This window comes from Acartia tonsa, chromosome 14 (assembly GCF_053477335.1).
Source record: "Acartia tonsa isolate MP-2025a chromosome 14, ASM5347733v1, whole genome shotgun sequence".
NCBI lineage: Eukaryota > Metazoa > Arthropoda > Copepoda > Calanoida > Acartiidae > Acartia > Acartia tonsa.
Genome location: NC_137273.1, coordinates 40,482,551 through 40,496,589, shown reverse-complemented (window position 1 = coordinate 40,496,589; position 14,039 = coordinate 40,482,551). Strand labels below are relative to the sequence as shown.

Sequence of the window (14,039 nt, the reverse complement as noted above, 5' to 3'; positions counted from 1 at the left end):
AGCCGTTTAATGTTGATGCGGCTCCGGCTCCGCGGAACCGTATCTGGAAATACGGCTCCGGCTCCGGCTCCTACCTTAAAATTAATATATTAATTTTTGTTCATTATTGAATTTGATAAAATAAAATAAATAATATAAAATATTTTGCTTTTATTTGATTAAAGCTATATAAAAGTAGAAGGATGTGTGTCTATATGTTAAGTAACAATAGCTTTTCAGTTTATTATATGGAAATAGACCGTTGCCAAATTATAATACATATTACTTTGAAAAATCATTTTTAGCTAATCTGAAGCCGGAGCCGTTTTTAACGAAAAATACGGCTCCGGCTCTACCAAAAATGTTGCTGCTCCCGGCTCCCGGCTCCGAAACGCTGGAAAAAAAAGAGTACATGGCGTTTCAACAACCAGCAAAAATACAGCTAGACGTTTTTTTCTCAAAATGTAAAAACATCAGGAAAATTAACAGTCATACTTAAAGTAACTGCCATAAATACATCCAACAATGGCATTTATACATCCAAAATTGTTGAATATGATGTATTTCTTGTCAAATTTACAATTTACATCTAAATTTTTTAATAATTCAAATTCAAAAGCTAACCATACCCACAAAAGAACAAAATAATACCTTTTCAAAATAGAAGTCGACCGCCATCTTGTTAAACTGAGCCGACTTGTTGAGCAAGTTTGTTGGGTTGTCGGCACCATCATCTCCGTCGTCCATTATTACAGCAAAGTTATCCAGGGACTTTGGGGTTTATTTGGGTTCATTCATAAGTTTCGTCGCGAAGCTACTCTCTACTTTACTTTGTCCGTCTGCCGTTCGTCCATAGGGTGAAGTGATTTTTTTTCAACTGCTATTGCAATGAACAACTGAACTATAAAGTGAAGATTCTCTATACTGATTAACAGAATCCAGTGTATGAATAATCAGTCTATAGGTCATGATAGAAAAAGATGTAGTTTTTTCTCTTTTTAAAGGTTTCGTGATTTTCATTTATTGCATATTCTTTTTGTCTCTATATCTTTTCTTATGACAAATGAACATCTTCTATCAATATAGCACACTTTTTTTCTGTTTGCCTATCTATGATTTTTTTGTGATATGCTACTTTAGGATGTTAAAATGCTTGTTAAGTGTCTATTGAAGATACCTACCTTATAGATGGTTGTATCTGTCTGTCTGTCCGTCTGTCTGAGTTTATTATCATCTGAATGAACCCCCTACCTTGCCACTCTTGTGTGGGCCAAAATGACCGTAGTCATCCCTTTTCATTAGCAACTCCTTGATGGGTTCCTTTGGGGCCTCTTTCCCGCCCTTTTTGCCGTCTTTGGACGCTGCATTTTCTGCGCATTTTTTTTGTTTTTGTTAAGTTATGAATAGAAAAATGTCTTAAACAAAAAAATCTTTGGGCTAAATTAATATAAGAATGATGCCAAATAAAATTTTACCATGTTAAAATTAATGATTAAAACTTTGGGTACTTCTAGTTTGGAACTACTAATTCAATATCAATATCCAAAAAAATTTTTGCCAACACTAGTTTGGAACCAACCAATCAAAATTTATTAAAAGTACCCAAAGATTTTAATCCAGCAAATATGATGGCGTACCATTATAATCCACAGTCCAATGTCCCCTCCCTCCCATCCTGAGGAAAGGCCAGGTATGGTTTTAAAAACAGATCTATGGTATAGAGATGTATATACAGATAACTACCTCCCCCCGTTTCCAAGGACCTTTTTCGTCTGCTAGCATATTGTTTTCTGCTACTTTGCTGTGTTAATATTCCCGACACCATTGGTTGATTTTCAAAGACCCAATTGAGAGTAAGCACAAGATCACTGGAATAGGAAAACACATTTATTTCACCCCTTCCCCCTATAGTGTTTTTCTCTAATGTTTTAAGAACAAATATTTCTTGGCAAACAAAACAAAAACATCCCTTTATCTTTCTCATCCTCCTTTCTGACACTCTCAGGCGGACTATAGAACATGGGAACGTCATTACGTCCCTCCGGCGTTTTGGAAACAACGAGGTCGGCAAACTTCTTGCCGTTCCATTTGCGGGTCATTGGCACAACGTACAGTTTGTCGGCAGTGGTTAGATATCTAAACGAATATATCTATTACCATTATTAGTTATCTATAATACAAAGTAGAACGATGTCTGTCTGTTTGTTTGACTGTTTATCTGTTTGTTTGTTTGTAGCGAAGGATTTCGCTAACCGCTGAACCGATCGGGTTCTCCTTTACAGGGTAGCTTCTCATAGGTCCCGGGAAGGTTTATAACTATTTTCTTGGGGGGGGTGGGACACCCCCAACCCCCCAAAAAATAAAAAATACCTTCCAAAATTTTTTTTTGTCTTTTTAAACTAATAGGTATTAAAAATTTAAAACAGTGGGGTAGACTACTCTCCCCCCCAAAGAAAATTTTTTAAAAAAAATTTTCTTTCAAATCTAAAATACGTAAAATTGGTTTGATCAAACCTCTTGGGGCAAAGCCCCTAGAGGCTAGGGGCGAAGCTTCTAGTCATTATATAAAAGTAACAGAATATTTGTCTGTCTATCTGTATCTTAACTGCTGGACTGATATGAATCTCCTTTACTCTGTGAAGCTTTTTAAGAGTTCAAGGGGGAAGTTTTACAATTATTTGGGGGAAGTGTTAGGTAATCAATCCTGCCAAAAAAAATTCAGCAAACCTACCCCCCCTCCAAAAAATTTTTTTTTTTGTGAACTAAAATTCGCCACCAAACAAGAACAATAATTTACCTAAGAGCTGTTTCCGCCACCTTCTCCTTGACTCCAGTCTTGCTCAGGGAATAGTTTATACCCAAATATATATCCTAAATATTAATAATTATGAATTATATAATAGTTATTCATCGCATCGTATTATAAACAGGTTTCCGTGGACATTAAATGAAAAGATTAAAACCAGTTTATTTAACCGTGATTTGGTAATAATTTGATGATTTTTATCTATGATTCGTGGAAAATTATCTGTAATACTAATATGTTATTAATATTATACACTAATTTTTAGTAACAATGAGAACCGGTTCTAATCCAGCGGATGATAATCACCAACAAGATGTCAAGATTAAAAAATATTAGGGGGACATTGAAATGTTAATTAGACTAGTAAAGTACCCAAAGTTTTATAATAACTAACGTTATTTGTTGGCTTATAGTCGTTGAGTACTTTTTATTAACTATTGATTGATTGGTTCCAAACTAGAAATGTCCAAACCTTTCGGCCAGAAATTGTAATCTACAGAAGGGATAATTTTATTTCAGTATGGCTTCGAAACCTATTAATATCCACTGTATTTGAACCGGTTCTCAGCCATAGTGAAAAATTATATATAGCAACGTACTACACCCAATTTTACCACGAGTACTTAAATAAAAACCATATAATTAATTCCAGTTTTGTTAGACCAGGCCTTCGTCCTCTCTAACAAATCTGGTTTTAAAATTATAATTTTCCTTTTGATATCCGCGGAATGCTGTCTATGACTCTAGAAGAGCAACCCTACCTGGAATCTGACTTCACAGATGAATCCGGAGGTGATAGAATCCGCGCGTCGTCTCATAATTTCTGGATAATTCTGTTTGGGTACTGTTGACACATCAGTGAACAAAAACTTGGGGTTTTCCTGAAGAAAAATGACGAATCATGAGTGGCTTAAATTGATTTTAATCACTAAAAGATGCATTTTTTTATCATATTAAAAAAAAATTTGTTATTTTTTCTGCTTATCGATTTTAATGCTTTCTATCCCTTTTAAGAAAGAGTGAAGTCAAAAAAAGTGTCAATTGCAGTTAAAAAGTATTTATAGAGTTTGTCTCAAATGATTCACTTGGCCTAACGGCTGTAGAATCCATTTTTCACGTCTCTAGTATGCTTAGGGTCAAGACTCGATCCCAACACCTTCACAACCATTTACAATAAAAAGTATTAACCTGACATATTTGAGCTGCTTTGGACAGGAGTTCGTTCCATCCCTTACATTCAGACTGTCTCTCCTTTACAATCTGAAATAATCATATAAAAGTAACAGGATGTGTGAGTTTGTTTGTGTAAGCTGTCTGTCTGTCTGTTTGTACCCAATGATATCGCTAACCGCTGAACCGACATGGTTTTGATAGGTTATAGGAAGGTTTATAACTATTTTAGTAGAGTGTATCACAACCCTCCCAAGAGAAATCATAACTAGAAAAAAAAATTTCGAGGCCTCTAGGAGCGGGGCCACTAAAATAAAAGCCCATACCAATCAGTATCCAAGAAATTTGCAGCAATTTCAAGTAAAAATGTTAATTAAGTTCTCTATTTTATTCAATTTTTGATTTATGTATTACAAAAGCAAACTCTAATAAAACGAAATGACAAACGAACATTAATACTTGTAAAGTGTCAGAACTTTAAAAACAAATCAAGTCTAAACAAAATTGTATAAAATTTGTTGCAAAATTGTTGAAAAGGTACTTAGGTACCTACCTACTATTTTATATTTTTTAAATCTTTGTTTATATTCTACTCTGGGGTGTAAAATTTGATAGATAGATAGACACTGACCTCTAGAAAATGTTCAATAAATCTCTGTTTATATTCTACATACTCCGGGGTGTAAAATTTGATAGATAGATAGATAGATAGATAGATAGATACTGACCTCTAGAAAATGTTCAATAAATCTCTGTTTATACTCGACATATTCCGGGGTGTAAAATTTGATGGGGTCAAACTCATCTTCCTCTTTAGTTGGTGGCGCCTCCTGAGTTACAATACAATTTGTTTCGGGGATCTCAAGGGATAAGACAATGGACGATAACTTAATATACATTACCAATAATGATAAACAAAATTAAACCTTCGAAAGATAAATTGTGGGCTAAAAGGTTTTGACACTACTAGATAGGAGTAAAAACGGTGCACAACGTTTTCAAGTACATGTATAATATTTATAAACTTTGGGTACAATTGCAATTTAGAGAAAAAATACAACAAAAATGGTAAAAACTTTATTTCTAAGACATATATTCAAAAGAATATATAAGTTTTCTACCACGTAGTTTAAAGATGTTGCAACAAATTATAGATGTCCAGGGGAGGGTGGAGGGGTTCCCCTCAAAATTTAAAATTCTCTTAAGTTATTTTACCTCTCAAAAATACATTACATTATCCCTCTTAAAACTTTAAAACCTCTCATTTTACCCCCCCCCCCCCCCCTCCTTCCCTCCCTCAAATAAAAAGCTTGGGCGTCCTTGCAACAAATGTATTCCTGTGGATTGTAAGATTCTTGTCCGCCCGACTTTGTAAACATGATGAACTTGTGTTTATATTTATCCATGGTTGTCAGCTTCACAGTGCCAGAGGTCCGTGGACCCTCTATTTCCAGTTCTTTACCAAAATATTCCTTTCATACACAGAGAGAGAGGGGACAATGGGCTGTTCTGTTTATTACACAAGTCCCCAAAGTTTTGTAAAAACGTTTTCCTACTCGTTTTGGCTTAACAATTTTGAGGGCTTTTCATTGATTGCTTCAATTTCACTAATTTTAATAATAGCAGGGGGAATTTTGTGTATCGTCAATGGGAATGTACTTGAATTCATCGGCCATTGTCATATCCCTTTAGATCCCTGCCTTTCATAAAAGCAACAGGATGTCGTTGAGTTTGTCTGTGTGTCTGTCTGTTCTGTACCGAAGGATCTTGCTATCCACTGAACTGATATGGTTTACCTTTAAAAAGTAACCATTCACAAGTCCTTGAAATGCTTTATTGGATGGGGAGGGTACCACCATCCTAATAAAAAAAAACAACCCCCCCCCCCCAAAAAAAAAAATGTCACTTCTTTTAATAACTAGGTGTGACAAATTATCATTTGTTATGTTTTAGGTTATTTCCCTATATCAAACCAGTGGAGCATAGAACTATACCAAATAAGTGAGAAGGCGCAGCTATGAAACCATACATCCTTGTTAGACAAATACCAAATGCGTTATAGTGATTTAATAAAATATATTTATCATTTGTTATATTGTTGTTTATTTAATTAAAAGATTTATGACTGTAAGGGGCTTTTTCTATTGCAGAAAGTTAAACTGATTCTGGGCTAAAATATAAGTGTATGTCAAGTTCATTATTGTTTCAGAGAGAGATGCGAATGTGTTCGTTCTTGTTAAAGTGGGACAGCTGTCATATTTGCACTGCAGGCCGTTTTTAGGTAATCTTTCACTAGGAGGAAGGGGAAGAAAATAGCTCAATACCATCCAAAGATACCTATATAAAAAGCTAACCAAAAAATTACAACGAAATAATGAAAGTTAGGTATATTAAAGATAATTTAAAACTTATGCTTCTTTATATTTCAAAAGAATATTTTCCTTCAGTTTTTTCTTCTTTAACATCCTGATTAAAACCCTTGACACCAAACGTCAGAGAATCTTCTTCAAAATTTGTGTCGTCAGCCTTCTCTTGCAGTGGGTAGTCAATTTCAGAATTGGAATTCTATCAATTTTCGATCATTTTTCATTATTTTTTTCATAGATTTTTCGTAGCAAACCATGTTTGTAAAAATACTCATATTGTGAAGCAAAGAAACCCCTAATTGTTAGTATTTTAGGTTATAACACACCCATTAATTGCACGACCTTGGTTCGAGAAATACAATACATGAAATTATCTTTCTTAAGTCCGGTATGATTTTGAGTTTTAGCCCTTTCCACGCACCTTGAAACATACTCCGCGTCTTACAATTGCGTAACGCGTCTATGGACCCGATTGTTATTTGACTTACAAAAACAGATAACAACCCCTTTGATTGCACGATCTTTGTCTGGAAATTGTGCCTATTTATTGGCCAAGGCATTGCAGCCGTAGGTACCATTCTTAAAGTCACTGTATGACACAATTAGTTCTAAACTCGTACCCGACACCGCCTCCAAATTTTTCTATACATTTCTAGTTTAAGATTTCGATAACTACTAAACCGACCGAGTTCTCCATTCTATGGAAGCTTCACATAGATCCCAGAATGATTTAGGGCTATTTTTCTTCTTTTTTTAACCCTTTGAATATAAAGCTCCTATATGCTAGGGGCGCAGCTGCTAGTATTTGTATACAATAACAAATAATGAAAAATGTCTTTCCTTTGAATCCTTCTTCATAGCCATATGATATTCAGGTGTGCCTCGCGGAGGAAACAAAAAGGCGGGAGATTCAATCTTTAATTCGCAGATTTTTTAGAGCATAATTATAATATTTATAATATAAAAGTAACGGGATGTACAGAAGGATCTATCTATCCGCTGGACCAATATGGATCTCCTTTACAATAGGTTCTGGGAATATTTTGGGTTCAGTGGTACACACACAATCATACAAGCATCCTATTACTTTCATATTAAGATGAATTTTCATAAATATAGGTATACCAAATATTTTAAATCTACGAATATAAAAAATTAATTATGCACTAAATAAAAACCTTGACGTCTGGGTTTAATGTTAGAATTAAATCTTTATAAGTTTTATCCATACATTTTCTAAAATTTAAAACTTTAAGCTTTAAGTTTATTTCTAAAAGTTCTAAATTGATATACACATCACCAATTATGATGAACAACATTACCCCTTCTGAAGATTAAAATTATTGATAGAAAAGTCTGGACACCAATAGCTTGTAACCAACCATACAAAATTCAAAAAAGTACCCAAAGTTTTTGAGCCAACGAATAAGATTATTTTAAAACTTTAGGTACCAAATAATGCTTAAAGTTTTGAAGCCCTGCCTTACAGTAGGAACCAACGTGACTCCGTCTGTTAATAGCATAGCATTGACTTTTGCTATTGTAGACTCCTTTACTTTATGCTTCTTTACATGATAACCTGAAAGAAAGGGATTTTTTTAATGCAGCCATCTCGTAACAAATGGCACTAGTAATACCTATGAATTTCATTACAAACTTGGCATGAGTAATCTTTGCTAGATTTATTTTCCCTTAATCAAACAAAAAGTTGGAAAAGTAACGGTTAACAGCATTTACTTTTGCTTTTGTCGACTCTTTTACTTTATGCTTCTTTACATGATAACCTGAAAAATATAATATTAAAATTCGCTGTTAAGTCTGTAAGTCTATGTTTCTTTTAAAAGTGGGACTTTATTTTTTTTCTTACGTTCCATTTAAAACAAAAGAATTGAAATTGAATTTATGATACTAGGGAGATCTTTCTTTTTAAAAATAGCTTAAAACCTGTCGTAAACCTTTATTGAACTTCTTTGAAAAGGAGAACTTAATTAGTTCTTATTCTAGAGATCTTACAAAACTTATAAGTTTTCATTAAAGGATTGTCTTTTTTAAACTCTATGGTAAATTGAAGTTTATGATTACTTTTTAAGTAGGTATTATGTGTATTTAAAATAAGGGGGACATGTGTACTAGTGTAGTATTGCATTTGTTTGTTTATTTCTTTAGGTAAGATTCTTAACAAGGCCTTGCAAGGGTGGGTAACTCCTCCAGGCATAGTAATAAAGAAATTGGGGCCGGGGGGTTTAAGTGCTTGACAGGAACTTTATGTGAAGTCACCGAATGCTATATAAAGTTATTAGCGGCTGCGTCCCTAGTATCTAGGGATTTTCGAAAGGATATGAAAGGACAGAAAAATAGCTTAAAACCATACACCGACATTTTTTATATAGAAATAAAACAGCCTAAAACCATCCCGGGACCTATAAGAAGCTTCATTCTACAGGAGAACCATATCGGTTCAGCGGTTGGTAAGATCCTTCGCTACAGAAATAGCATAAAACCATCCCAACACATTGACAAAACTTCCCTGAAAAATACATCCTCTTTGGACGAGCAATTTCCAAGATCTTAAGCTTCAGATAAAAAACCATACTTCTTTATATTATTGGATTTCTTACCTATTCCCAGAGATGTTTCATTCATCCTTACTTCACACAGGAATCCTGTTATCATAGATAACCATATTATAGAGAACAAATTCTGGCAGCTGCTTTTATATTCTAGTATGGCTTCGAAACCGATTTATATCCGCTGGATTATAACCGAATCTGGTAAGCCAATATAAAAAAAATCAAATATAGTAGCCCCTCAGGGCCAACAAAACTGCAATTAACCCTATAATTTTTCATTTTATTATCCGCGAAAAGCTGTCCTTTTGTTATAAGTAAGATAGTTATCCATGCCTGCGATAGGTACAGGTCTTCCATCAAAGGCTGGCCTGATGTCCTCCTTGTTGAAGTCTGTGACCTCCTTGATGATGGTGGCCAGGTTGTCCTTGATGTTCTTCAACGCCTGGTACAGCTTGTGCGTCTCTGTCTTGGAATTGTCCTAGATTTATTTTAGGGATTCATGGATTGAGTTTATAGGCTTTTATGAATGGGGAAGCGAGTATGAAAACTATGGATTTAAAAAAAAACTTGTTACCTACATTAGATTACAACTTCCTGTAATGACATTAATCATTTCAGGAATCTGAATCAGATAATTAAACATCACTCCTGGATTCTCCTTCTACACCAGATCAGATTGCCATACCCTACTGCTGCTGATGTCCAAGACTGTCCCCGGGGTGTCCTAACTATATTCATGATAAATCCCTAATTGTGTTTTAGTGTATATAAATAAATAAATGATTTTAACTGTTTTTATCATGGAACTATGGATTGAGACATCCCGGAAGACAAAAGAAGTCAGAAAGTAAATGCTTTCAGACAACATGGCATTAGCGGGCTTTAGATGACTTCATTGCAATCTGTGCTGTATACGAACGTTGAGTCTAGGAGTAACAACTGTGTTATTGAGAAGAGTTATTTATTATCAACGTATATTAGGGTAGAGATCTTTCGAGATCTGACCCTAATTCAAATATCCTACTTAATTATCAAACTTGCTTATCTGGGTTGAGATCTTTCGAGATCTGACCATATAACAAATACTGTAATTAAGAACGGGTCTATTGGTTCAATACAATACTAGGTAAAGTTATCACTTTACTGTATAACGCTACCTATTTAGTTTACTTTTATTATTATTAATTATGATATAAACGTAACATGGTATCTCTCTGTGTGTCTGTAGCTAAGAATCTCAAAATGGTTCTCTGTAACAGTGAAGCTTTTATAAAGGTCTCGGAACAGTTTTTAAATGTTCTCAGGGGAGGTTATCCGCTTGTGTAGAATATTGTAAGATTATTATCATTGGGCTATAAAAAAGATATCCGTGTTTTATCCCCTTTTACATATCCATAACCCCTGCCTGAAGCTTAAGATTTGCCACGACTTGCTGCAGGATCGCGCGCCGGTGCTCCAGATACTCAACAGGAATCTCCGTAGCCACGTGAATATTCTTTATCTTAATTTTACTCTTGGTCATGGTCACCGCGGCCTTCTTGGCGGTTGCCGCGGATAAACGGACGTCCTCCGGCATCAGAAATTTGGGGATCTCGCGTGCAACTTCGATTTCACCTAAAAATATATTGCATGAATGTTTTTGTGAATCGGGGTGATCATTGTAATTATTGTAAGAATGTTCTTGTGTAAGTTCTTCTGTCATAATCTTTATAGTAAAAGTACCAGGATGTCCATCTGTCTTGTGTTTATGTGTAGCAAAGGATCTTTTTAACCGTTGAACCAATATTGTTCTTCTTCTCCTAATAAGCGACAAAAGAAGGGTGGTATTTGTAAGACTTCTTTTAGTATGTTAGCCGTTTATCATCCAATATTCATTTTTTCTTTGGATGCAAAACAAAAACTCATAAAATAATCAAATCTTAGAAATGTTTATTCGTAACACACAATCTTTCAATCAATATAAAATCTTAAGATTCATAAAGACAGACAGACATTGTAATACTTGTATTGTAATAAAATATCAATAATCACCTTTGTCATTTTCTGGACCAGTGGCCATAACCAAATCTGGGAAATGTTTATTGCCCACACACTCTCTCACAACTGCTACCACGTTGATTTGCTGTGCCTTCAGGTTTATGGTTCCAGTCATGTTATTAGTATTTAGAATCATGGAGGGGGATGACATTGGGCTGTTTATTACACTAGTCCCCAAAGTTTTATATTAACTTTTTCTAATTCGTTGAATTCCTAATATTATGTTCATTAAAATAAGTGACCCATATGTTTCAACAACTAAATGCAATCTACAGAAAGGCTAATTTATTGTAGCATCCTTGGGAAGGAGTTTATAAGACTAAATGACTGTAAATGTGTATTAGATGACAAAAAGGCCTACACTAATACCTAACTAAGCTAACAATTTACTATCTTCCTTACCCAAAAATTGGTCCCTCTGGGCTGTAATCATGTTCAGGAAGGCCTCCATAGCTTAGCTGATCAACATTTAGTGGCTCAAACATCCTTTTTCTCTTTAGTGAAGTGAATCAAGCAATTATAGCTATGGGGGCATAGGGGCGTCGTAGCTCAGTGGCAACGCACTGAGCTACGGTGATGAGAGTTCGAGTTCAAGTCCCCATGTGGCAACTCGAATTCTCAGTTGAACATATTCACACAACTTCCCCTGGTTGTGTAAGAAGGGAGATTATTAAATGGTTTGGATACTTAATAGTCACGTACATAATATCTGTACAACCCTTATCCCAAGCTCCTCTGCGGAGAGCGTCATTCATTACAGTGACTTAATTTGGGACACCTGCCATACTCGGCGAGGGTGAGGTAATAAAGAGTAGCTCCCTTGAGACAGCGGGTCAAGGCATAATGTACTTGGGCGTGGAGCTTGATAGCCCCCGTGGCTATACAAAAGTGTCTCGTTCTTCTCCATGACTACTTAGGTCCAAACACTAAGAAACTATGGCTACACACACACACACAGCATCCTTGGGGATGAATATCAATTTATTGGCCATTGTCTTATCCCTTTAGATCCCTGTTTAAGATTAGAAACATTTTGGAACTTTTACATACTGTACCTTGTTGAGCATTGATACCTCCCTCCTTTTTTTAATAAAATGAAAATAAGGGAAATTAATATTATTTTTTTTGTTGGTTTGTTTATTAGGTACCTAAGGTCAGGTTAGGTTAGGCTACAACGGATACTGGGTAGCCCGGGCCTACAGGGTTAGGGACCCGCAGTATAGTTTGAAATAAGGCACCAGGGAGGAAAGGAACATTGGATCGTAAAATTACACTGGTACCCAAAGTTCAATCGCTCCAAAATTTTTGGGTACCTAAATAAATTTAATTTTCAAACTAGCAGTGTCCAAACTTTTCAACCAATAACATGACTTTAGAACCCTTCCTCTTGCAGCAGTTTCATGCAAGCATTGCAGGCTTTCATTTTAGCCGCGGCCTTGTTGTTGCCAAACACCATGGTTATAAACACACCCTGAAATAGTAGATCTATTAATCAATGTAATAATGGATATATGATATACGTGGATATTGTGACAGGGGAACTTTTTTCGTCAATTTAGGTTGCTTAGATTGATCTCAGATATTGGTCAATACGTTCCTTCATGGTCAGTGTAGGAAAAGGGGTAAAGTCCCGAAATAACCCAGTAATCTAAATCCAATAATATAGCAGTATACATAGTTGTCCTATCTTATTATTAGACAGCTTTCCGCAGATAATAAACTGAAAAATGATAACATTAATTTGAGTTTTATTGACCCTGAGGAGCTAAAGTCCAGGGCCAACATAACATCGCCAAAATTTAATGATTTTTATTTTGTTATTCGTGGAAAATTGTCCGCAAAACGATATAATACATGATTTGTTTTGTGTGGCTTCGAAACGGTTCTTGTCCAGCGGAAATTAATCAGAGTAAAAGTTTAAAAACTTTGGGTGCATTTAACAAATCATGATTGGTTGGTTCAAACTAAACATGTCCAAACTTTTCAACTAATAATTTTAATATACAAATCCCTCTATAATCTCGATGAGTTACCTAGTTATAAAACGAAATTTAAAACTTACCCTTATTCTTAATTCACAAAATTGGCCGGACCCTGATGGAGCGTCTCCTTTGGTGAAAAATTTGGGATAGTTCATGAATCTGACACTTTTTAGATCTGTATAGTTGAACTGCGGCTGTTCTCCACATTGCTAGATGTTTAGTGAATATGTCTTTTAAGAATTTTAGTTAGTACCCAAAGTTTAATAACCAATTACCTTATTCAATAGCTAAAAACTTTGGGTGCTTTTATTAAATTTTCATTGGTTAATGTTATAGTTCCAGACTATTAGTTTACAAACTTTAACCAACATTTTTATTCTAAGCTACAGAAGGGTAAACCTTGTTTATCATCATTGGGGTAAATTTATCTTCCATTGTCTTATCCCTTAAGTTCCCTAATGTTAGATGTAATACATTTTCATCTAAATGAAGCAGAGTTTCGGATCTGGATCCGCAAGGATCCGCATATTTTTGAGTCTAAGGATCCGGATCCGCATTTTTTGCGGATCCGGATTCTTGGAATCAAAAAAATGCGGAAAAAATGGAAAAATCTACCTAAATTTATATAAAATCTCAGACATTCTCTTGATGAGAGCCAATCTTTAAGGTTTAGGTTCAGACTTGAAAATTAAAAGTATTTTTGACTTCGAATTAAAGATAAATATTTTTTGAAAAATTTGGTGATTTTATTTTTATTGTCAAGGATCCAGATCCGGATCCGGATCCGCACTGACCAAATTTTGAGGATCCGGATCCGCATACAATCAATGCGGATCCGAAACTCTGAATGAAAGAGTGAAAACTTTATACCTAGTAAATCATAAGACACATATCATATGACGAATAAGTCGTTTGTAGCATGACAGACAGACTGACGGACCAAGTAAGTTATATTTCTGGATGCTTTGCTCATTGGTGCAGGGAATCTTTACCAAAAATTTCAACTGTCTATCTTTAATTTTAGCTGAGAAATCAAAGTTTCCTTGTCTTCATATCTTTCAGACAAACAGACATTTTGAATTCTAGAGTAGATTCGCTACTAAAAAATCCTCTAAAATATTAAGAAACA

The 14,039-nt window shown here is 34.9% G+C and overlaps 1 protein-coding gene across 1 annotated transcript in view; it reads right to left on the bottom strand.

Moving 5' to 3' along the window:
- Positions 1–13,281, bottom strand: part of LOC145305470 (uncharacterized) — a 31,312-nt gene extending 18,031 nt beyond the window's left edge. Inside the window, exons 1-19 of the mRNA XM_080147088.1 lie at positions 13,270–13,281; positions 12,991–13,119; positions 12,315–12,399; positions 10,923–11,021; positions 10,297–10,505; positions 9,225–9,369; positions 8,940–8,984; positions 7,804–7,900; positions 7,500–7,557; positions 7,164–7,236; positions 6,400–6,522; positions 5,296–5,414; positions 4,684–4,788; positions 3,974–4,045; positions 3,547–3,666; positions 2,777–2,850; positions 1,951–2,115; positions 1,231–1,351; positions 631–750 (exon numbers count right to left, since the gene is read on the bottom strand). Coding sequence (XP_080003214.1) covers positions 631–750; positions 1,231–1,351; positions 1,951–2,115; positions 2,777–2,850; positions 3,547–3,666; positions 3,974–4,045; positions 4,684–4,788; positions 5,296–5,414; positions 6,400–6,522; positions 7,164–7,236; positions 7,500–7,557; positions 7,804–7,900; positions 8,940–8,984; positions 9,225–9,369; positions 10,297–10,505; positions 10,923–11,021; positions 12,315–12,399; positions 12,991–13,119; positions 13,270–13,281 — 1,971 coding nt within the window. The remainder of the gene's footprint in view (positions 1–630; positions 751–1,230; positions 1,352–1,950; positions 2,116–2,776; positions 2,851–3,546; positions 3,667–3,973; positions 4,046–4,683; positions 4,789–5,295; positions 5,415–6,399; positions 6,523–7,163; positions 7,237–7,499; positions 7,558–7,803; positions 7,901–8,939; positions 8,985–9,224; positions 9,370–10,296; positions 10,506–10,922; positions 11,022–12,314; positions 12,400–12,990; positions 13,120–13,269) is intronic.
- Between the last annotated feature and the right edge of the window lie 758 nt (positions 13,282–14,039).